The sequence below is a fragment of the Primulina tabacum genome, chromosome 2, assembly GCF_025594145.1.
Source record: "Primulina tabacum isolate GXHZ01 chromosome 2, ASM2559414v2, whole genome shotgun sequence".
NCBI lineage: Eukaryota > Viridiplantae > Streptophyta > Magnoliopsida > Lamiales > Gesneriaceae > Primulina > Primulina tabacum.
The window spans coordinates 44,670,575-44,695,836 of record NC_134551.1 but is presented as its reverse complement, the minus strand read 5'-3'; the positions used below and the strand labels follow the sequence as shown (position 1 = coordinate 44,695,836).

The 25,262-nt window shown below is 36.3% G+C and overlaps 1 protein-coding gene across 1 annotated transcript; it reads right to left on the bottom strand.

Moving 5' to 3' along the window:
• Positions 1 to 5,299: 5,299 nt before the first annotated feature.
• LOC142532392 (ATP-dependent zinc metalloprotease FTSH 12, chloroplastic) lies at positions 5,300 to 25,181 on the bottom strand. The gene is made up of 19 exons (XM_075638704.1): positions 24,657 to 25,181; positions 24,360 to 24,544; positions 23,297 to 23,523; positions 21,934 to 22,211; positions 21,495 to 21,572; positions 21,178 to 21,420; positions 20,962 to 21,102; positions 20,669 to 20,836; positions 19,285 to 19,397; positions 9,972 to 10,188; positions 9,686 to 9,757; positions 8,432 to 8,551; positions 8,229 to 8,345; positions 7,974 to 8,150; positions 7,730 to 7,849; positions 7,547 to 7,621; positions 6,756 to 6,863; positions 6,432 to 6,512; positions 5,300 to 5,701 (listed from the first exon to the last, which is right to left on the bottom strand). The coding sequence occupies exons 1-19, from the start codon at positions 25,068 to 25,070 to the stop codon at positions 5,624 to 5,626; spliced, it is 3,012 nt and encodes a 1,003-aa protein (XP_075494819.1). The 5' UTR covers positions 25,071 to 25,181; the 3' UTR covers positions 5,300 to 5,623.
• Between the last annotated feature and the right edge of the window lie 81 nt (positions 25,182 to 25,262).

Sequence of the window (25,262 nt, the reverse complement as noted above, 5' to 3'; positions counted from 1 at the left end):
TAAATCGCTGTAAAACATGTATCGTATGAACATGTAGGTGATATCATTAAATCATTTAAAACATTTAAAATCATACAAACTTACAGACTTGAGTCTTGAAGACTGAGCTGCAAAAGCTGGCGGTGACACAACCCAACATAGGACCATGCTCTGATACCAACTGATACATCTACTACTTAAAATACTACTAGAATTTTTATTTTATTTTTGTAAACTCATTTTCGAAAATATACATCTTTAAGCTTGCATGTGATAAACGTTGAGAATTTCATATTTTAAAAATAAAAGTATCCATATATCAGTAAAAACACTGCAATGAAAAATAGACAAATCATCAACCCTAGTCTTACGTTTTAAAATAATTCAAATACGACACACATGTGAAAATCCTGTCAAGCATCAACATAATAAAAGGATATAGTAAAAATATATCCAAAAATCACTTCATCTCAAAAACACGAGGTGTGGAAAATACGGTCCTCGGGATCGCATGCGCACAACCAACTCTGCCTACTCAGTCTTCGGCACCTCCAATCTCCTGATCAGTAGGCTCACCTGCATCATTCACACCTAGTGAGTCTAAAGACTCAACACACCTGAAATATTATATCAAGTACATATACATAGCAGGCAACAGTGAAAAAAGCCGTAATAAAAATACATTTCATGATCTTTAAAGCGTAAACATAAACATAATAAAGCGTACGCGTCAAGCATGTCTTAACATATCATCATATACGTGTTCATCTCTTTTATGTCAATTTCGTTCATTAGTTGTAACTTTCGTATCAGTTCTATCGTATCACCTTTATTCGATGAATCCATCTACGATTAACAGTGGTACCCGACGACGGGGACATCAACGACAATATTGCCCATCTACTGAGCCTTGGCCTTACAACTCATCGTATACATATACATATTAGTCACAACCAACTCCCTTCCTTCGAAACGTGTCATCATTTTCATCATTTATAAAAATCATGTGTATACGTAAATTTTTCTTTAAATCAAGCATGCAACGTATTTTTCATAATTTCATAAAATATTATATACATGTTAACATAAACATTTAAAACATGTCAAAATTGTGTTTAGGGCGCTGTCAGGACTAAAACTCGACCTGCGTGCAAAATGACCATTTTTCCCCTTGAAACCCTAATTGACCATTTTACCATGGACGTCAAAATTTCGACCCGAAGCCTACCTAACTCCTTAAAACACCTCAAAACATAATAATAAGCATTTCTTGACGTAAACTCGAGCCCTTGCATGAACTTCTATAATTCGTTTTATAACTTGGACCGGGGTCTCAGTTTTAATCCGAATTAACCTGAAATTCAACCAAATCTTTCCAAACATAAAACATGGCTTAATACCATAAACTCGTACCTGAAATCCCCTAATACGAGCCACCTAAGGTCCCCAATACCCTGCTGCAGCTTACTGAATTTTCCAACAAATGCTCTCGAAAACCCTAGCTACCAACCAGCCCACATATGACTAAGACCAGACCCTACTGAACTCAATTAACCACGACTTGTAGCCCCATGCATGCAGCCGTGTGACCAACACCCTACATAGGACTAAGACCAGACCCTACTAAACTCAATTAACCACGAATTGTAGCCCCACACATGCAGCCGTGTGACCAACACCCTAAAAACGTGAACCTGGTGAATCCCAGGCTAGCAACTTGTCCAAGGACCACTGCCAACTGTGCGCCGACCACCTAAGACCACGACTCAGACCTTCCTTGGTCTGAACCACGGCCTAGAGTAGGCCTGCAAACAGCCGTGAACCCATACACACCGTTCGAACCCTAATGTGCCCAAGAAACATAACCCTCGATCGGCTCCTTCACCATCCCATCCAACCTTGTTTCTAACACCTCAAATCACTCCCAAACTGTTGTAAAACATGCTGGAACCCTAAAGTCTGGCAGCTCCTTCGAACCGAGAACAAAAAGTGGGTTAAAACATGATACAAAAATTTGGTTCTTTAATGTACATGCATTCAAATTTGTGTAAAATATCAAACCAACAACATGTCATGCATAAACCATCAAAAACATGTAATATGGTGTGGAAGACAAGAAAAGAAAAGAATCAGGCGTGCCTTTTTATTCAAACGCTCAAAAACTTGAAGACACTGGCGTAGAACGTGCACCGGGGAGGCGAGGGATGGTTTTCTTTGAAAATTCACTACAAGAAAAATGCCATACGACAACGGTTTTTGTTAAAAACCGTTGTCGTAGCCATTTTAAAACTGTTGTTAAAGTCAGTGTTGTTAAATGGTCCGCTCAAACACAACGGTTTTTCACCGTTGTCGTAGCCACAGCAAATGAAAAACCGTTGTCGTAGCTACAATTTGCGACGGTTTTAACAACAGCATATATCAACTGTCGCTAATTAGCGACTGTTCTTTACACCGTCGCTAAATTTAGCGACAGTTTAGTACAAACCGTTGCTAAATGTAGCGACGGTATTCATGTGCAAAATCGTCTCTAATTAGCGACGGTTTATGCATTCCGTCGCTAATTTTTTAGGTAAAATAAAAAAAACTTTAAGAATTTAATAAATCTGTGTTTTGAATTGGTACAATCGTGTAAGAGATAAAAAAATTTAAGTGTCGTGAAGTGATAAAATCGTGTAAGAGATAAAAATTTTAATTGTTTTGAAGTGGTAAAAAAATTGTGTAAGAGATAAAAGTTTTAAATGTTGTGAAGTGGTAAAATCGTGTAAGAGATAAAAATTTTAAGTGTTGTGAAGTTGTAAAATCGTGTAAGTGAGAAAATTTTAAGTGTTGTGAAGTGAATGGAAGAAAATGAAGCGAATTTGCAGGTATTTATAGAGAGTGGTGGAAGAAAATGGAGGGAAGTTGAGGTGGGATCGAATTTTTGAATTTGCGACGGATGGCTTAGGACTATCGCGAATGTTAGCAACGGTTTAAGCTAAACCGTCGCTAATGTTAGCGACAGTATTCTTAAAACCGTCGCTAATATCAAATTAGCGACGGTTGTACATGACACTGTTGCTAACTTTAGCGACAGTTCAAACGTAACTGTCGCTAATTTGAAATTAGCGACGGTTTAAATGTAACAGTCGCTAATTTGAAGTGAATGGAAGAAAATGGAGGGAAGTTTAGGCGGGATTCATTTTTGAGTTTGCGACGGTTAGATTAAAACCGTCGCAAATATTAGCAACGGTTTGAGATCAACCGTCACTAAGTTTAGCAACGGTAAATTTTAAACCGTCGCTAATATCAAATTAGCGACGGTTTTACATGATATGTAAAATATTTAGCGACGGTTTCAATATAACCGTCGCTAATTTGAAATAAGCACCGATAAAAATAAAACAGTCGCTAACATTAGCGACGGTTTTAGGAAACCCGTCGCTAAATAACGTTGTCTTTTACTATAAGCACACGCTAATCGACAACGGTTTTCTAAAACCGTTGTCGATTGTGCAAAAAAACACGCTAATAGACAACGATTCATGAAATCGTTGTCATAAACGTTCAAAGACAACGGTTTTACAGAACCGTTGTTATTGACCCTAAAAACCGTTGTCTTTGACCCCCAAAAGACAACGGTTTTATAAAAATCGTTGTCTTTTGCTTAAAAAATTATCTACAACTAAAACCGTTGTTAAAAGTTTTTTAACAACGGTTTTAGTTAAAACCGTTGTCGTATGTGTGTTGTTGATTCTGAATTTTCTTGTAGTGATTCTTGAAGAGTTCGAAGTGGCTGCTGGTATTGGCCGAGAGGATACTGCTGAATGAGAGGGAGGGGGCGGCTGTGTGATAGGTTTAGGGTTAGGGTTTGATGGAGTAGGGTTTAAGTAAAAAATTCATGCATAAATGAGCTCTAATTAAAAATTAAATGAATATAAAAAAGGTTTTGGGCCCATTGAGTACAAAAATAAACTCATCAAGCACAAACACATTCGCTAAAAATATTTCGTTTTGGTACGTTTTTGAAAATATCGTCCGCACCCTCAAAAGTCATGCGAGTCATTAAATAGCCTGACGAGTAAAAATACCCCACCAAGGCCCATTTTCAAAAATCATACTTAAATACACCATATATTAAATAGTAAAAATAATTATTTAATAAAAACATTTTTCCTGAATATCTCCAGTCTCCGTTCGAGCGCGAAATGCAACCTAAAACCCTAAAGCATGAAACTTTAAAGAAACCATGAAATACACAATTATCCATGCAATAAATGCATAAAAATCATTAAACACATATTTTAAATAAAACCCTATATTGCATGCAGTCGGGTTACGTAGTTCGAAATTTCTAGAACTTACAATAGATTGCATGCAATAAATGCATAAAAATCATTACACGTATTTTTTGTTTAGTTTATTTGTGTTTCCCTAAAATGATTGCATTCAATTAACTGATCACAAATTGTATTTTTATATTTGTTTTGAAGATGTCATATAAGAAATATATTATTAGTGTTTATAGAGTTCAGAAAGTATAAAACTTCATTGAAGTCATTATAAGAATTATTATGTTGGTTATGTTGCTTGATATTTGATGTTCAATAAGAATATTGGAATCGATATTAAATAATAAGTTTCTACTTGTCACTTGGAAAATTAAGTAGGAAATATTGGAAATTGTTGGCCAATAAGCTGAGAAATTTTGGGATATAAATGATTTCCCCATTATTAATCTTGTTAATAATTCATTCAATTGTTGCAATTTTACTTTACAATATAAATCTCATCTTTCAATTTCTAGATAAAATTAAGATTATTTTAATTACAGTACTTATATATTTTTAAATATTTCACTTCTCGTTGGAACGATACTTTACTCATCAAACATCAAACTTGACATTGTGCACTTGCTAGGATCACACACCAATATATTTATCTATCTACTGACTTTTTAACAAATGCACAAGCAAGTACTTCAATGGAAGGACGGTGCCCGTTGATGGAGGACTGTGGTTGAGCAAACCACGCCATCTCTCAAAAGAACCGTTAAACAGCTTTATCGAGCTGTGAAGAAAAGAAGTCGTGCTACCCCACCGGGCTTCCTACTAGCAAACTTTAGACTAGCTAATCAATAAACTCCATAAATTATTCTCACAAGTCCCATCTGTATTCAATGAAATCAGCATCGCAGATAGAACTTCCCCAACAAGCAAATGTGTCACAATACTCATCTTGTCATCAAGAAATTGATCTTTGTTTGACATGCTTTCAGATGCATGTAACTATGTATTTATGTCATTACAAATGTTTAGTAGCTCCATTTTGTTGTAAACATATGGATCTCAAAGAAATTTTATTGAAATAATGAAGAAATAATTTTACTTAGACTTGGATTATTCACCCACGGTCATACGGCAAGATCCAAATAAAATAAGCAATTAGTGCACAAGAAAGTGTCGAAGTGCTGTTAAATTCTGTGATCCGTCTACCAGGCAACCTTAAGTCTCTGCCATGCCGCGCAGCCCGTGCCATTGTCAATTTCTTGCAGCTACCGGGACTAATTGGTCCTTGATTAGCTTTTCACCAAAACGCAGATCTGGGGTTAAAAAAAAAAAGCAGATCTGACTCCACCCAAAAATTGTTTTCCTTTCCCCCACAAAGTTCAACATCTGTGCATTGGTGCAGGATAGATATCAAGAGGTTGATAACGGAGGCGGTCGTTGTGAGAAATTGGCCCATCCTGTTGATTAAAGGATAACGATTTCTGAAATAAGGAATATAATTTATCACAAGAAACCATATGCAAGAGAAAAATGCATTTGACGAAACTAGCAAGACTACCTAGTTGAAGCTTTTGTATTTTATGTGCCCTGTGAAAGCTAGAGATTTTGTTAGGATAAAATATTTGTTTCTATACCAAAAGTTTTAAATATTGGTGACAGTAGCTATCAAATATTTTAAATTGCAGAGTAGATTGAATTATTTGTTTTATCATTTTGTCACATATACAAGATAGCGGTGACGATTCTTACCTCATCAATCACCCTCTAAACTAACTTGCAATTAATGAACATCGAACATAGGACACTTTGAAATGGATTGTAGGACTAAAAGGTCGTATATATAGGTTATAGTAATTGTCCAACTCCAATCACTCAGACAATAAGCAGCCCATAGGCCATATGTCATATAGATAGCCATACAAAACAACAAAAACCCGTGTTGCTCCCAGCAAACTAACATTTTACTAACAGATTACTCACTTCCCAACAGAAACAGACTAATTATTAGGTATTTTCATAAGCCACACCTCATCAAGTCAAGAACAAGATCTTGAAGCTAGAAATAAATTCAAGGAAACCTTTTTTCTCCATACATGCAAAGCAATGGTTGTATTGAAGACCATCTATAGAAGTATTAACGTTTTCAGAACCCTACAATATCAAGAAATAATAACGGAACCACAATACCTCTCCCAAGTCAATCTGGTAAGGTTTAACAAAATCTTCAAACATAATTGGCGACAAACCTCTCATTAGTTCTTCTACTTCCTGGAAAGCAATTTCCCATTAAAAAATTACCAGATGACAGCTAACTCAACAACATAGGGGAAGAATATTTATGGTTTAAGCAATGGTATATGTTTGAATTTTGAGTAAATATTTTTGCCCATTTGTCAGAAATGTTTACAATTTATAATTTTGCTAGGTAACAGCCTAGATGGAACTGATTTTGTTTGATTGTTTATTTTTGTGAGTATCATGCACAATGAGAATATGAAAAATGTACATTACCAATCCAGTTATCCTTGAATGTTCTAATAGTTCCTCTGCAATCACGTCTAAAATGTGTTTGTTGTCTCTCAGTCCCTTCATAGCAAGTTCTTCAGTCTCGTCAATGTACTATTTTCAGTAATGAAATTCATAACGTCAATAAAGCTACATAAGGAAAAAAAATCAACAAGAAGAAACAAGAGAACTACAAAAAAAAGCCTTTAATCTCATTCTGTTTGTTTTATGTTTAACATTGGATCATATAATAATTTAATCTTTCAATTTTACCATTATTGTCCATACTGATTTTTCTGGTATCAGTCTTAATTATTGATTCTAGGTAATTCACATAATTTTTTTCATACCAAATAATCTTTTAAATTCATTAGCATATTGTTCTTTTCATATCACTAGCTTATGGTTGGAAGTAAATATTGAATTTTTTGGGATGAAAGTGAAATTCAATACAAAAATCAAACTTTTATCCCACTAGATGGGGTCAGATATACGGATCCTCCTACACCATTGTGCTATCTCCTACTTTATCATCATTTATATGTAAATGAATTTTATCGTTGTTAACCAAATCCTCTTCGGTCTCCCTCTTCCTCGGTGAATTTCATATTTGCCACGGTCTCCCATCGCCTAAGTGGAATTTAGTAGTCGCCTAACTTCATGCCCATACTTATTTGAATCATTTTGTGATTAACTTGGAAAGCATGGGTTCAAAAGGAAATTAGTATGACATACATGCCAAGCAACAAGATTATACATTTAGCAGAAAAGGCAATAGCATGGTAAATTAAAATTACCCTAGCCAACTCCCGTGTAAAAAGTTCAGAAACTTCAAGTGTCATATTTGCAGGAATAACATGAGGATCATCCCACTGACATCAAAAGCAAACAAAAGAGAGATTATTTGTTTGAGTGCAGAAGTTGAAACAAAACAGTTACAAACCATATCTTATGTTTAAACTATAATCATGTAAAGTTACCTTGTATCTTATTATCTCACCATCTGGGTTATCTGGTAGATCGACCATCCCAATTCTTTTCGTCAAAGCAGTGAGCCCCAACCTAGGATTTCTGGGGCTTATTACCATTTCTCTAGCAATCTGCCACAGAATTAAGTCAGAAGAATTCTCAACAATTGTACACTTGGTCAGAATTACTCTCAGGGAGCCGGCATCCATGTCCAAATTAAATGTGAGACTACATGTGTTTATGACTTTATGTTACCTTCGTAATTTTCTCCAGATCATCCCTTCCTCCATCAGTAATGTCATCACCAAATGCAATGCGCTCGGCACAACGCCCTCCATGAGCAACCACCATTTGCATTTGCAAGTAACCAAAGGTTGTATAACCTTGATTTACCACGTCTTCTCGAGGATAAAAAACAGACACAGCAGTTTCCTGCTCAATTAGACAACAGATGAAGGCCATTCAGGATTCATTCAACGGAACAAAATCTTTATCGACACTATGCTATACCTTGCCACCAGGCAAAAGCTGAGAAAATGCATGCCAATCAAATCGTGGGAATAAGTGTGCTAAGACTACGTGACCAGCTTCATGCACTGCCAAAAGCCTTTTCTTCTCTAAAGAAACCTATGAAAATGTTGAGAAAAACATCACGAGTATGATCATTTACATGCTATCCACAACCTTAGTAAGTGCCACAAAAGAAACCATACACTTTGTTCACATTTCTGCTGCTCTTCCTCAGTGAGAAGCACACCCATCCCCTCGAGAAGTTGCTTGTCCAACACATCTATAATATCTTGCTGGTAGATTTTAGAATGCCCTTTTCTGACCTGTTCAGCCACCATTTATTATCAAAGAGTAGACCGTCAAGAAGGACGAAGAGCATACCAGGTGTGGAAGTCCAAAACAGAAGCTTTCAACAAGGGTCAAAAGTTATGACATCCATGTGAAATTATAAAACTATTGATGTGCCACATACCACAAGCTCAAGTTTTTGTGATAAATTGGATTCAACATGGTACCAAAGTCAAAAGTATATGTTCAAAACCGCAAATGCACTAAACCCCATATATTTCATTAAGTTTGTTCAAGAGTCAGTTAAGGTCTTCGTTGCTTAATGCCCGATAAAATTGCACGTATACATCTTGTCTGTTAATTCCTCACATATTCTTTCATACCCAGCTTACATGTGAGGGGTGTTGGGTCCACAAGCACAAGATTTTGGGACCAAGCGTTTTCAACAAACCTTTTGTTAAACAGTATGGCATATCAAAGTCCACTTCCTTCTAACATTGAAGATTTGAGTATGAGATGAAATTTTAACTAAAGAGGGAATCTAGGACTCTTCAAAATCGCAAATTTTAACAAGTTCACCAAAATAGAAGTCGATAGGCAGTAAAATGTCACTATGCGCGCCATCTATTGGCTGGAAGGAATAGAAAGAAAATTATCAAACAGAAAGAGGGGAGCTGCTATATAATTAAAACAGGAGAAATTCCAACATGAAGGAGAGACCTGAACAGAGCTGGGATGAACAAACAGAAACACTAAGTGAATCGAAGCAAAAACTTGGATACGGGGAAGGTCGAACAAAAACTTTGACCAAAGATGGTTTTAACTTTTTCCACGGAAAAAGGATTAGAACAGGAGCTGTAAGTTGGTTTTAGGGATGATTCTTGGGAAAATTTCTTCCAATAAAATAATAGGTGTGTCATCTTTCTAAATTTTGGGATATCATGGCCAACTATAATGCAAAGGCAGGGACTCCATTATGCTTTTTTTATCAGATGGATGATGTTCTCCCAAGAGACAAAAGATAATAATAATAAAGCGCAGCAGTTCATTAATGGAATTTACTTCTACAAGCTCCTATGCCTCGGGAAATCAGAAAAAACCAGACAAACATGCTGTAAGCCAGTGGATATTGTCATAAAAAAGTTAAATATTAAGTGCATAGAACTTACAGACATTATTCCTGCTTCATTGACAAGATTTCTAATATCTGCACCAGAATATCCAACAGTACGGAAGACTACCTATAGGGGTGGGGGAAAGAACAACAAAAAGGCAAGTGTTAAGTTATAGCATCACTAGAAGGGCTTCTCCAACCTACCAGAGAGAAGTAGGCTTTAGTAAGAATCCTTCCAAGAAACCAGTAATTCGGTAAAAGTTTTCTCTCACAATCCAAAACCTAAACTCACCAACATATTTAAAATGTGAAAAATAAAAGACTGCGTGAAACCAATGAACCTTTTCAAAGTCAACATCCTCAGCAAGTTCCTTCCCAGTACTATGAACACCAAAGATTTGTACTCTTTGCTTTGCATCAGGTAATCCAATATATACACGCCTGTCAATGCGTCCAGGGCGAACAAATTCTAGGTCTAGTTCATCAGGTCTATTAGTAGCACATATGAATATGACAGCTTGCCTAAGCGAGTATCTATCAACACCAGTTTTTTCTCTCCTGCAAACAGTAATTTATCTGTGAGTTACAGAAAGCAAAACTAAATGAGTACTCACTACTGACATAAATCAAGAAAATGTAAGTGACACAATGAGAAAATGCTGAAAATGAGTACAGTGCTTCTGTTCTAAATTTAGAACAAGTTGATGAATGCTACGTAGATCACTTAATACTTAATGCAAGCCATTCAACCAACTAGACGTTGGTCCTCTAAATTAGTCACCATTTGCAAGTGTGTAAAACAGAACAAAATCTTGTATGAGGAGAAGACACCATTTCCAAATTCAAGTACCTCATTTTAATATCAATAATAAATATTCATATACAATTGATTAAACAAAGGCTGGTTCCGCGACTAGATTCTTTCTCCTCGAAGAAAATTTCACAAAGGAGAATAAAAAAGGCGAAAAACAAAGAAACAAACAAACTTGACTCCTTGATTACGATGGAAAACAATTTTATTACATCATAACTTCAAGCAGTTGATTCGGTCAGTGGTCAGGAAATGCTGAAGCATGTGAAAAAAGTGGTGTGGTCGATCATACTGAATGATGTTAAGATGGTGATGAAATTGAAATAACAGGATTATTATCCAGTAGTTAGGATAGATAGTAACGATTTCCTCATGTCTTTCCGTTCCAAAACTTCATGGTATAAGAGAGCTATTAATCCATGACCAAATACGGCATGGCTTCTCCATCCAAACCCTCAAAAGCAGATTACCAGTTTGTGTCCATCACATTAATGGTCACAAACCATTCGCCCATCCCAAGCACTTGCTACAAACTCAATGGAAAAAAGCTTCCTTCAACGGCCGCAATCCGTAAAAATGTCTATTACCCATATTTATCAATAACTGTAAGAAACAATAGTTTCCTCTCCGTGTTTTCTTATTCTTTTTCGACAGAAAGCATTCTTAAGGACATTCACCAGGGGGAGTCCACTGTCACTGTGTATTTCACTACACTTACACGACACTGGCAATGATTGGACCTTTCGAGGTTCATGAATGGAAATGCCTAGACGACGATCGTCACTATCGGGCAATTGTTGAAAAAAATAGCATCTTCAAATTTTTATCAGGCCTCAACAACACACTAGATGAAGAACGGGATCGTATATTGGGCACAAAACGATTGACGAGTTTGTGCACCGTTTTTTCAATTGACGAGTCTGTGCACCGTTTTTCATAAGTTCGCCATGAGGAGAGCCGCAAAAGTGAGATGTTTGGTCCTCCGTCTGCTATTTCTTCTACTAATGGATCGGCTCTCGCTACTCATTTATCAACGAACACTGATCCCAGGATGCTGAACAATTTTAAGCCGACAGCCTTCCATGGAAAAATGAAAAATGGTCGTCCATGGAGAAAAAAGTGCAAAAGACCCAATCACATGCTCGACACCTGTTGCAAAATCCATGGGAAACCCGGAAACTAGCCCATGAAAGGAGAGCCAACACTGCATCAACAGAAAATCACACTACGGACCAGCAACCTTTCACTAAAGAGCAACTTGAGATCCTTAAAAAGCTGTTTGGATAAACCAGCCCGTCCCCCAATCCTTCACTTATAATTATGGTAATGTGGCGCATCAAGGTACAATCCCTCATGCTTTGCTTTCACAGCGTGTTTTATCTACCTCATGGATGGTTGACTCGGGTGCCTCGGACTACATGACTGAAAACTTGACTTTATTTCAATCGTTCACACCATGTATTGATTCTCATGCCGTCGGAATTGCCAATGGATCTTGCTCCAAGGTAGCCGGTGATGGATTGATATGTGCAACTCCAGAAATTTGCATTCAACTATTTTATTCATACCTGACCTTAGTTGTAACCTTCTTTCAGTGAGTAAACTCACAAATGACCTCAAATACTAGCTAAATTCCTTGTTGGTTCATATATTTTCCAGGATTTCGAATTGGGGAAGACGATTGGCAGTGTTGAGTTGTGCGCGGGGGGCTATATCTCCTGAAAGTGGATCTTCCCCAGAGAAGCCAAACCACCAGTTCCCCTCATTTTTTTGTCATGTTCTGTCTCGACTTTGAATTCTAATCAAGATAGTGAAATTTTGTTATGGTATTATTGATTAGGACACCGAAATTTCTTGTATCTTACAAGACTATTTCATTCGTTATTCAACAATAAAAGTTTGGCTTCTATACATTGTGATATTTGCCAATTGGGAAAGCACACTCGTGCCACTTTCGCATCACGTCGTTACAAGCCATCTGCACCTTTTTCTCTCATGCATAGATAGTGATACCTGGGACTCTCTAACGTCAAAAATATAAGTGGAACCCACTGGTTTTTACTATTTGTCGATGATCATACACGATTGTCATGGGTTTTCCTAATGAAATTTAAATCGAAACTTTCCAGATGTCTAAACGATTCCACGCCATGATCCAAACACAATTTTCCAGCAAGATTCAAGTTTTAAGAACTGACCGTGCATGTGATTACTTCAATTCAATCATGGGGTTTATTTGCAAAATCAGTGTATTGTACACCAAAGCTCTTGTGTTTACACACCTCAACATAATCGGGTTTCTGAAAAGAAAAATCGACGCTTGATTTTGGAAGCATTGATTTGGAGGGATTTGGAGAGATTTGGATTTGTAAATCCTGGTTTTAACCATTAGTGGGATTTTAAAAATAAAATTGGATTTTAATGGATTTGACGGGATTTGAGTGGATTTCATTGTATATAAACAAATATTCTCAAAACTGGTCAGATTTGATAGGATTTGGATTTGAATAAAACTAAAAAATATCCATAACAAAATTTTTCAATTATTATCCTTCTGCCATCTTTATATGTGTAATGGTTGGATTAAATGGCAAATTTATTTATTTTTTATTTTAGTATATTTATTCGATAATAATTTATTTTTCTATTTATAAAATTAGGATGTCGTTGAATATTTAATTTTGAAATAATTTATTTCTTAGAATTTAAATTCGATTATTTTATTTTAATAAGTCATTTTGTGTTGGTTAAGATTAGTTAATTAATTATATAAGAGTTTATGTAATGTGTATAACACAAATATATAATTGAAATGATATAGGAAAATATATGATAAAATTAATTTTAATTTTTCAGTTTTTAAATAATGTCAATAATATGTTTTAAATCTTGATTTTTGTCAAAGATAATTAAGATTATTTTAGTAAAATTTTAAATTTCCAAATTCAAATCTTGTTTTTTTCCAAACAAGAAATGAATTCTAAATAGAATTTTTAAATTTCAAACAAAACATACGATCGAATTCTAAATCCATGAATTTCCAAATCCAATTCTACTTCCAAATCCAAATCCAAAATTTTAAGCATCCAAACACACCGTAAGGTGATGCTATTCTTACAACAACCAATCTCATCAATAGAATACCTTCTCATGTCCTTAACCACAAAACTCCAATCCAGGCTCTTCTCGAGTTTTCCCCTAACACTCATCGGCTTCATAATATCCCACCACTCAAAGTCTTTGCCTTTGGATGTTCATCTTTTGTCCATATCCATTCACACAACCGTGGCAAACTTGAACCAAGAGCCATTAAGTGCATCTTCCTTTGTTACTCTGTAATGCCCAAAAACTAGCACACGTAAACCCCATGTATGATTGAAATAATTTATTAATTTAATTAATAATCTAAATAATGAATGCTACGTGTTAAATTATTTTAAATACATACCTATTTATTTTGTTCTTATGCAAATTAAATGTTTTCTCGAGTTTTAGTTTTCAAACGAATATTCAATGCCGAACCGGGGAAGGAAACTGGAGACGAATAAAGAGTTAAAATTCAAAGTTATATTTTTATTTTATTTTAAGTCAAGAAATTAAGTATATTAGAAAAATATTCAATATTAGCATTTGAGGGCTAAATTTAATTTATCAAGTGAAATGGAGACGTTATGCATTTTAATTAGCAAATTTCGAAAGCAAAGAATTTAAATACGTCCACGTGAAATATAATATTTTAATAATTATTTTTTTATGACTTAGTTAATTAAATTAGATAGTATTTAAATTAAGGATAGAATTTAGGATTTTTAGGACTCTTAAATATACAAATTGTAGAAAGTGGGAGGGCTTAATTAGTAATTTAAATGCTTGATTAATTAACCTAAACACCTAATAATATTCTAAGCAAAATATAAAAGAGTCCTAGCCCTAGAATCTACACAACACACGACATACACACAAACAGAAAAAATCACAAACTAGCTCTTGGCCGAAAATTTCATCACCTAGGGCTTGGAGTTTCGATTGTTTCTTCAATCAGCAAGCTTACACGATCATCACACTACCATCCTTGATAAATTTAGTCACTTTTCAAGCCATCAAACACAGCAAACCGTGTCCGTTCGGCCTCCGTTCTTCCTCACGTTCGTTTTCGATATATCGTGCGTTTTTAATGCAAAGACATGTCTAAACCTTTCTTCTATGCATCAACATCTTATATACTGTATTTTGATACAAATTATACATAAAAACTTGTTGGTTCGATTTTATGAACGCTAGAACGTTATTAAAAATCGTTTGATATATAATATGCATGAACTCCTTCGTTTTCTCAAGTTTTTAAACGCCGTCTTCGCTGGACCGATCTTATGGCTTGCTGCAACATATGGTTACGTTATAGGGTCTGATAAGATGTTATTAGACGGTCCGGCATGGGGCAAAAGGCTGCTGGTGCAGCAGAAAACGAATAGAGCGCATGGATACGCATAAGGGCACGGCCGCGGCTTGGGCGTCAGGTTTTGGTTGTAGGCTGGAACAGGGCTCGTGCCTAGGGTCTAGGCAGAGTCTTAGGGTCCCGGGGTAGGCCTGGTATGGGTCGGTTAGGGTCTGTTTGGCTAGCATAAGGGCTGGACTCGTAATGGTCGTGAACGCACGTGAGGGGCTCGCGATGTAGGGCTAACGGGTTTGGTAGGTTTAAGGGCTGTGCTGGTGTTATGGGCTGGAAAGGGCTGAACCAGGGTCTTAAGTGGTGTCTAAGCGTCGAGTCTCGTGCTTGGTTCGAGTTGGAATCGATAGAAATTCGTACAGAACGCATAAGTGTCATAGTGTCACTCTTTCGACAGCTTGTGTCTATATGGTTCGTGGTACATGGTATGGGGTTCGGTGATGGTCTAGGGCCTTAGGCAGTAGATTATGATGTATTTTATGTATGGGTCTAGTCCCGAGTCGATTGGTATGTCCTAAGTGGTTATATTTAAATCGGGAGTTGTATGTACCCAAATGCACTTTAGGGGCTGTTTTGGGTATTTATTTCAGGAAGTTATGGCAGCATGTCTGGGAAAAATCCAACGAGGTTCACGATGATCATAAGTGTGTATAACGTGTAAAATAATTATTTTTGAGGTATGTGATTTGTCTTGTGGCCAAATTATGTTACGGGTTTGAAAGCCGAAGAACGTTTCTGGATACCTCTCCAACCTCTTTGGAGGAATTATGTTATGCTAGGGAGTGGACATCCAGTCCAAGGGCTGTGGTGATCCCTGCCGGTCCAGTACTATAGTTTTGTTTGATCAAACGATTTATGTTATGGGCCACTTGCACTGAACAGAACTCTATGTAAAATGAATTACAAATATGATTATTATGACGAGTATGAAAATATGATTTTATGAAAATGTTTATGGAAGAAAGTCGCGTGATACATATTTATGCTTACTTTATGTTATGTACGAGCTATGTTTAAATTGCATGAATTTTTATTACGTATTACTTGTTATTCATGATTTATGCATGCTGAGTCATTAGGCTCCCTAGACTTGATCGATGCAGATGATGTAGTTGAGGAGACGGGAGGCGGTGACCAGTGAGCAGGCTCGAACTAGCGACAGTGCAAACCCGAGGAACTTGTAGCTTACGAGATTTTATATGCATGTTTTAAACTATTTGCTCTTATTTTCTTTATGCACCGGTTTTGATGACTAGTAAGTTGAGACTTTTTATATTATGTTAGAATACAATTGGAAGCAAATTGATCTTTATGATCAAACACAAGTCAGACGGAAGCATTGAAAGACTTAAAAACATATTTGGTAGCGCCAAAGGATACACACAATCATATGTAATTGATTATCAAGAGACCTTCGCTCTAGTGCCAGATTTAACACAGTATGAGTCCTCTTATCAGTTGCAGCAAATCTAGACTAGCCTTTATACCAACTTGACGTCAAAAATACTTTTCTTGATGGAGATCTTGAGGAAGTATATATGGACATTCCACCCAGTTTTGAATCTGAAGCAACAACAAAGAAGGTTTGCAAATTGAAGAAGTCAATCTATGGGCTCAAAAAAACTCCCAGAGCCCGGTTCCCAGTTCTATCGATTCACCAATGTCTTGAAGGGAGACAGTTACACACAATGCCAATCTGTATGTTATTTGTGAAAGACTCTGGATTGGGCAAGATCACGGTTCTCATTGTCTGTGGATGATATTGTCATTAAAAGAAATCACGAAGAAGAAAAGGCTTATGTGAAACCTATACTTTCCAAGAAATTTGAAATGAAGGACCTCGGGCACCTTAGGTATTTTTCGGGAATGGGATGGAGGTAGCAGCCAAGATCATCTCCTAGTATCTCGAATTTGCAACGATTAGACCTCCTAAAGAAAACTGGTATGTTGGGGTGTAAGCCAATGGATACCCCTATGGACCCAAATATCAAGATCGGAGTGAAAAGAAGAGTCACCAGTTGACAAAAGAATATACCACAGACTAGTTGGCAAGCTTATATATTTTTCACACATGACCAAATATGGGATTTGTTGTAACTGATGTTATCAGTTCATGAACAATTCAACTGAAGAACAAATAGCGGCGGCTTACCGAGTGTTGAGGTATCTAAAAAAGACTCCAGGGAAGGATTAATATTCAGAAAAACAACAACCAGAGATGTCTAAGTCTAGAGTGATGCTAACTAAACAAGATCCCCTATAGATATGCGCTCCACCTTCGGGTGTTGTACATTCATGTGGGGAAACATTGTAACTTCGCGGAGCAAGAAGCAACCGGTGGTTGCTCGCAGCAGTGCTGAAGCTAAATTTAGAGCTTTGGCTAATGGAATGTGTGAGGGTATGTGATTCGAGAAATTACTCGATGAATTAAAGATGGAAGATCGTGGACCAATGGAACTTATGTGTGATAATCAGACTGCCATTAGTATATCCAAAAATCTAGTTTTCCATGATCGAACCAAACACGTTGAGATGGATCGTCATTTCACAAGTGTGAATATTGGAAAAATAATCATTGACGTTAGATACGTTCCTACACAATTGCAGATTGCTGCTTTCGGCCTATCTTTGAATAATTGCGTTCCAAGTTGGGGCATGATCAACTTTATAATCCACAAGATGTGATGAAATTGAAATAACAGGATTGTTATCTAGAGTAAGGGTACATAGAAGTTTATCTATAATTTGTTTTTAAAATTTATTTAGATTAGCTTTTGATTAGATCATTTATCAATACATTGTAAAGTTTATGCTTAATCAAACGAATTCCTCATGTCTTTCCTTTCCAAAACTACACATGGTAATCCATAAATTGATATGAGGAAAAGGCTAATAGGTGACTGAGCAGTGATGCCTACTCCATGATATTGTAGGAGGCATGGGTAATTGGTGACCGAGCAGTGGGGCCTAAAAAGGTCATATGAAACAGCAATGTTTTGCAATAACATCAGGATGTATGTTGCAGGCACAAGTTATGCACAATGCTAATGTACTGGTTGGATTACAATGTTTAACCAGCATCCTTCTGTTCCAGGCACACAGCAGCGCACAACACTTCCAAAGTGAATATACAAAATATTTCCAAAAATTTTGTATTCACTTCAATTGTTTTAATTTTCATGTCAAATTTTCAATCCAGCAATGTCTAATCAATTTCTTTTCACCCCTAATTGTGTACTTTCTTTTCATCTCATCAACCACTACTCACCTAGCTGGCCAAGGGCATGCTAGAGAATCTACATAGCAGAACAAGATAAATCAAAGTACAATGAATGGCCATATAAGACAGAAAACGAACTGTGTTTTGCTATCTTCTTTCTGAGAAAATTTGGCAAATAATTTTTGCTACGGGCTTTGAGGAAAACCAGGCAGCAAAGTAACATTTGGAACCATATTTGTCAGAAGCACAGATCTGAAGTATATCCAACAACGTAATTTAGAATCGGACTTCCCAATTCTTTTATCACACCAGGATAGTCATTTTCGGTAATCCAAAAATGGCATGGGAATTAATTACCAATCCCAAGACAAATAAAGGCATTTAACCATAGTTATAAAAGGCGAGCGCCTGGCTGCGCCTAGGCGACAGGCGCAGCCAGGCGCACCTATCACCCAGGCGCAACACATTAATCAAGCGTGCGCCTTAGGCGCGCCTCTGCTGAAAGGCGCGCGCTTGTGCGCCTGTACCAATAAAGCCATTTATGATACGATTCTATACATATAATTAAAGCCCAATAAGTTTTAAAGCCCAATTACAAACAAAATCCCTATTTTATGTTTTAAAAAGCCCTGCATGTGTCCATTTTTCTCCCTAGCGACCTCTCAATTTCTCTCTGTGTAAGCGACTTTGCGTGCAGCACTGCAGCGGCCTTTCTCTAGTCTCTACGTCTCAATTCTCAAATTTTTTCTGGTTCTGTCATCTGCGTCTTACGTCTTGCGTGCAGCACTGCAGCGGCCTTTCTCTAGTCTCTACGTCTAAATATACTATCATGCACTTACAACTTAATAATGAATTTTAGATGATTGGAGTTTGTTTTTTGTTATGAATTATGCTACATTATCTGTTAATTGATTTTTATTTATATTATTTGTTATTTTTGTGAAAAGTATTTAATTTAAATAGTATAAAATAATTTATATATGTTGAATTTTAAAATTTGTGTCAAATGCGCTTTACTTCGATAAAGCGTGCGCTTCGCCTCGCGCCTCAGGCCCCAAGGCACCCTAGCGCTTTAGTGCGCCTTGTGCCCCAAATAACTATGCATTTAACCATGCAATGAAACTCATATCCTCAGCACTGACATGAAAAATATTAGATTTTAAAAAAAATTCTTACTCTCCATCCAGCTGTGCAAGCAATGCTTCGAATGTTGCTCTCCTACGTGGATCCTTTCTGGCATGCCTTCCAGCAATAGCATCTATCTCGTCCACAAATACAAAAGCAGGAGCCTGGAAAAAGACACCATGGATATATTTCTTCAAAAGCTAACAAGATCCATAAATGTTTGGATGCAAACATAACCACATAAGTATAATACACTTGTATGTACGCATGCAAGCACACGTTCTTACAATTCACCCCCCACAGACTGAGTTTCTTTGCGTCACATGTTCACAAAGGCTATGATCATTTCTAGATGAGGAAAATTAATGATGATGATTGATTCTGTGAGTAAATATGGAATATAGTTAAATGTAAAATCATAATGCATCACAGAACCATGTTAAATTTTTCCTATTCCTGGTCATTTGTTGCTCCTGTTTGAGAGAATGGAGAGAGGATTGGTTGGAAAATTTTAAAAGGAAACAAATTCCTTAACTTGAGGAACTGTATGCAGATTTCACAAACTATTTCAGCGTTGGTTTTCCAAGTTTCATTGATTCCCTACTTTCGCTCTTCAATGTCTCGAAGACAGACATAATCCCTACTTTTATATAAACCAAACACTTGTAGTGTTTATGAGCCCCAGATGCATTGGCTAACCTAAAATAAGTTGTTAGTGCTGCATATAAAAAACCAGTAAAAAAGTTTCATGTCAATCCCTTTGTGATTTCTCAATAACTAGTACACAACGTATTTGCTCTTTTAAACCAATTTTTTTAGAAGGAACGCCTATTTGTTTACGAAAAGCATAGGATTTCTTCAGTTTTATTCTTCTGGAAATATTTTCCATCTCCAAAAATAAAACCAAACAGAAACATCTTTACATTTTTTCCGAAAAACATATTTTTATGCATTTCGCATCTCCGACTGTGATTATTATTTTTAACTCAACTTTCGTCATTCTCCATAAATACTCTACTATTATATTATGTTGTAATCCAAATACATTGTTTATTATCTTTTTTACAAAGCATACTAATAAAAAATTAGATAAATCATTACATTTTTACATGACATATTTACCGTTCAAAAATATCTTCAGAAGTAAAATCAAGACATGTATCGTATTCTTCAAAAAAAACATAGATCATATTTTCCAAAGCAATGTCCAAAAACACATTTCCAAAAAATATATTCCGAAACAACCGACAATAAAACCTAACACCACCTGCACCTTCCTAATATTAATCCATCTGGATATCCAAACCATGATCTCAAATACTCCCAAAAAAAATTTTAATGTCCATTAATAATTTCGTTAAGTTTCCAGCACCTTCAAATCTTTATCCTCCACTAAGAAGAATCAGCATGCACAGCTAAAAGGGAGTACTCTTACATTTCTCCTCGCGATTGAGAACAATTCATTAATTCTTGCAGCACCACTTTTCTCACTATCTGTGAATTCTGCACCGGAAGCAAAAACAAAAGGCAACCCGCTCTCTTTTGCTAGTGTCCTAGCAAAGAGGGTTTTGCCTGTCCCTGGGGGTCCCGACAGAAGGACACCCTGAAATGTGCATAATAAGATGGAGAAGAAAACATTCTTTTATGACCGTTTCATGTAAAAAAACATTCTTTTAAAGAAAATTTAGGATAGGTTATTTCTTTAATGTTTATAACAATCTAGCGTACCCGTACAAACTTCACATTCTTTTCATAATACTGCATGGGGTTTCCCATATAGATCATCAACTCATCAAGAAGATCCCAGACATCTCCTCCTAGTACTACATCCTTGTACATTGATTTTGCTTCACCAACTTCACCAACTGGCTGAGTGGGAAATCAAAATAATTCAAGAGAAAAAAATCTAGAGCGACACAAGCTCAAAGAAACAACAGAACTTACCAGAATGAAGTTATCAGCATATGCCATATCAAAAAGCTGGTTATATTTCTTATAAAGAAAACGGTTTGTAGTAATATGAAGCAGCATTAAAGCTTCCTTTATGAACCATAAGATCAGTATTCCCGGCAAGAGGGCAAATACAACTTTCAAAAAATAATGTATTTGCTTCTTCTGAAGAAGATCTGCTTCAACTCCAGAACCTAATATTGCCTCAAAGAGGAATGGATCGAGTGGAATATCAACCTAGGCAGGTAACAGCAGATGTCAGCCCGTGAAGAAAAACAACTGTTAGCACACAGCTAGATTATTGGACTCACAATATATTCCAGAGGGAATCCTTCTTTCATGGTCACATAAAGTCTCTTAAGATCCTCAGTAAAGACAACTGCAGCAACCTGACAAAAACACTTTAATTACACGGGCAACATGCTATTTGAGAATCTTGCACAAACCAGATTATCACTTAAATATAATTTTAGAAAATTTCTATTTCCTCTACTATTGGTTTTAGCAAGAGTGCACCATAAGGTCCATAACAAATGTTGAAAAACCCATTTACTGTAGTTATACAGAATACAATAAGTATCTTGGCAACGGAGATTTCAATTTGAACTTTTGCAGTAAATATTGGCACAAAATGGATGAGAAAACTATAAAAGGGACAAATCCAAGATCAAATTAGCCCTACACAAATTAGGATTAGCGGGAGTTAAATATTCAGACTAAGCAGGCGTGAATATTAACACATTTTTTTACCTCGGAAGAATCAAGTTTTTGAAGGAAATAGGTGTAAGGAAGTTTTGGACGATAGCGCCACCATCTTTTGGAGATCCACAATGCCCTTGCTCCATTTGCATTGCTGGCCATCTCAACGACATCCTTGCGGAGGCTATTCTCAACCTCTTTCATGTCAAATTCCACAACATACTTGGAATTCAATGAATCGAGTTGTTCTGATAGCTTCTCCTTCTGAAGAATTTCTTTCCATGCTGTAAGTCTATCACGCCATGTTCCTCCTGAATCCTGTTTCACAACTGTCGAAGAAATCTGTTAAAAGCGCCTGATTAGATAAATAAATGTATATAAACTTTTTTCTTGTTATGAATTCAGAATCCCATAGCACATCGTATAGTTTGCAATTAAAGCTAATAATTCAATAAGAACACAAATTACGGACACATTCAAAAAAATATGCATGAAAAATAAAACAAAACAGAAGTAAATTGTCTATATTCAAGGGATTGTTAACGATTTTCTGTCAATTGATTTGAATCAATTAGGATATTACCATAAATCAGGGAAGTTGGAGAAACTCTGATTTACTCTGGTCTTACTGCGAAACTCGACCAGCAGGAGGAATTCTGATTTATTCAGATACCTTCTGGCTTCTGGTCATTCGATTAGAATGAATCAGAAAACCACCATAAATTTGGAAAGTAATGGAAATTCTGATTTATTTAAATTTATGGTTCTAATATTAGCCCTAGATTTGGTCTCTAGTTTTCCTATTCATTTATTGTACGCACTATTATGCTTGAACAAATAAAAAAATATTTAATTTCTTGTCTTTCTACTTTCCTCTCTCACTACATAAATCAGTAGTGGATAGATAGCCGAACTTTCTTTTACGTAAACAAATAGCATGTTAGTGCTTTGTGCAGGTGAAATAGTATTTAGAGAAAAACTTCCTCATAACATTTGTGGCAACAAATTACACCGGACAACTGTTCGAGTGGCTCAGTGGTTTTCCAATTGAACAAACAGAACTTTGCATTACACGGAGTATAAATATCAACTTTTCCAGATCCTTTCCTTCTAAAGAAAGTGAAATTACCAAGCAACTCCAATAAATCCAATTACATCTAAGTTATTTTTTCCTCAGATAAAATAAGTGGGAAACTTGGTGTCAATAAATGCGTAAAAATTTCTGTCGTCAAATCTTCCATGCAAAGAATCTATTTGTGTTGATAGTGCCCAGCAGATAAAAAGCCTGCTTTCCTCTCCTCAATAAGATGTATAAATGGATGGCTAACTTTGTGAAAAGCATTTCAAACAGAGAAGGGAGGACAAACGCAAGGATAACTTTTTTAGCCAGCTGCATATCAAGAAAAAAACGAACCTGATAAACCTAAACCTTCTTTCACAAACTTCTTATCCTCTTCATTCAATTTTATGTCCTTGTCTATTATTTCTTTTACATTGTCTAGGGCCTTTTCGGTGTCATCTTCCCATGCATCTTCCCCGACAAAAGAACTGTCATGAACAAGTGTCCCATCAGGGGCTTCGACAAACTTTTTAAGTTTGAGACCTTTGGGAGTTGTCTTCCTCCACAAGCCTTTTTTGAATCTATAAGTAGGAAACATATAAAATAGAGCGATATAAGATGTTAGGGCTTCATCAGAAACCAGGCTAAGTATTTCAACATTAAGACAGCAAACAAAGGCAATTGTAAGTTTACTGACATCTCAATGCATTTTGAAGTCATGAAACATAAGCTCATACCAGATAGCATCAATATATTTTAGTATCAGTAAAAAACTTAATCTCAAAGGAGGATCATAGCAAACATGACCCATTTGTATAGATGCTCTAAATCATTTGAGACCATTTATCCAATTGGTAGCTCATATCCCCTAACGTCTTCTGATGGGGAGTGGAGCTGAACATGAACATACTAGAATTCAACACACGTCTTAAACCAAAAAAAAAAAAGGAAATTCAGTTGCCTTATATCAAGCTACCCTAATGATACGCATGAAATTTATACGACACAAAACCAACAGGATCAATTTGGAAAGGTTGCAGCATATTGATTATGACACAAGCAACATTGCATAGATGGATCAATTATCGTAAGCCCTTGAAATGAGTACAATTTTGAGATAATCATCTTGAGAACTTCTGAAACTCATTAAACATGAGATTGTTTCACTTAAAATGGAAAAGTAGGTCTGGAATACTAAAAACTAAAGTGATCCAACTGAGGAGTTTTTGATCGTTTCTACTTTTGAAGTTTTAGCTATAGAATTCGACCCACAAATTTAAGCACACTGGTAACAAAAAAAATAGTTACCATGTAAAAACAGTACATATTGAGAGTTTTACCAATTACTTCATATTCTACTCAACACACGTACATTTAAGATTTGAACTACCAAATAATGGATGAGAAAATAACTTACTGCCTCACGTTAGTAGGAGTAGGCTCGGGAATTAACGCCTCCATGTATGCCTCTGCCAATTCTTTTCTTTCACGCTGGACAATAGGAGCTCGGATCATACTGTATGCTCCTCGACAAGATAAAACCACGACAAAAATGTATAATACCAAAACACCAACTCTTTTCGGTTCCCAATTTTTTATATCCTGACAACAACAAACCGATACGATCATTCACGATTAAAAAATCCAAGAATAATATTTTTTATGGAATTAATTGTTAAAAAAAAAAAAACAATGGCATCAACAGCTACACCACCTTCCAATAATCCCACTTATTCCAATCGATGAACTGCGGCAGCACTTCGGAGTTAAATCGTTCAAACTGAACCTGGAACCGGTATGTCATCTCATTAACGCTTACCTTAGCATCTTCAATACTCAAGCCAGTTTCTTTCTTGACTGACTCGCCAAATTTCTGAAAAAACCTTTGAGAACCACGCCCAATGGACTGCGAAAACTGCAGCCAAGAGAAGCCCTCGGGCTCACTCGCATTAGTGCCCGACGAAGAAGCTGAAATTTTAATACCCTTTTGGCGGGAAATTTTCGACCTGTAACAGCGATAAGGCGATGCCCGAATGCTTATTCTTCGGAGGAGAAAGAGATTTTCTGGATAAAAGCGAAGTGGGTTTGGTTTGAATTGGATGTTTGTCAATTCCATTATTGATTTCATGACATTGAAATTTGAAGATTGGAGATGTTGAACTTGGCGCCGTGGTCTCCGCCGGAGGCGAAGTCGGAACTATTCTAATGGGTATCTTTCCTGGAGTTCATTTCATTGCATTATCTGAAAATTGAATAAATTGCAATCACATTGACTGTCGTCCCTGAACTTTTCAGAAATACAATTTCACCCCGTCATTCT

Coding starts and splice junctions, on each gene's coding strand:
- LOC142532392 (XM_075638704.1), bottom strand. CDS start 25,070: ATGAAATCAATAATGGAATTGACAAACATCCAATTCAAACCAAACCCA. Junction 21,421..21,494: donor GATTCCCTCTGGAATATATT/GTGAGTCCAATA, acceptor TTACCTGCCTAG/GTTGATATTCCACTCGATCC. Junction 6,513..6,755: donor ATTCAAGGATAACTGGATTG/GTAATGTACATT, acceptor ATTGCTTTCCAG/GAAGTAGAAGAACTAATGAG.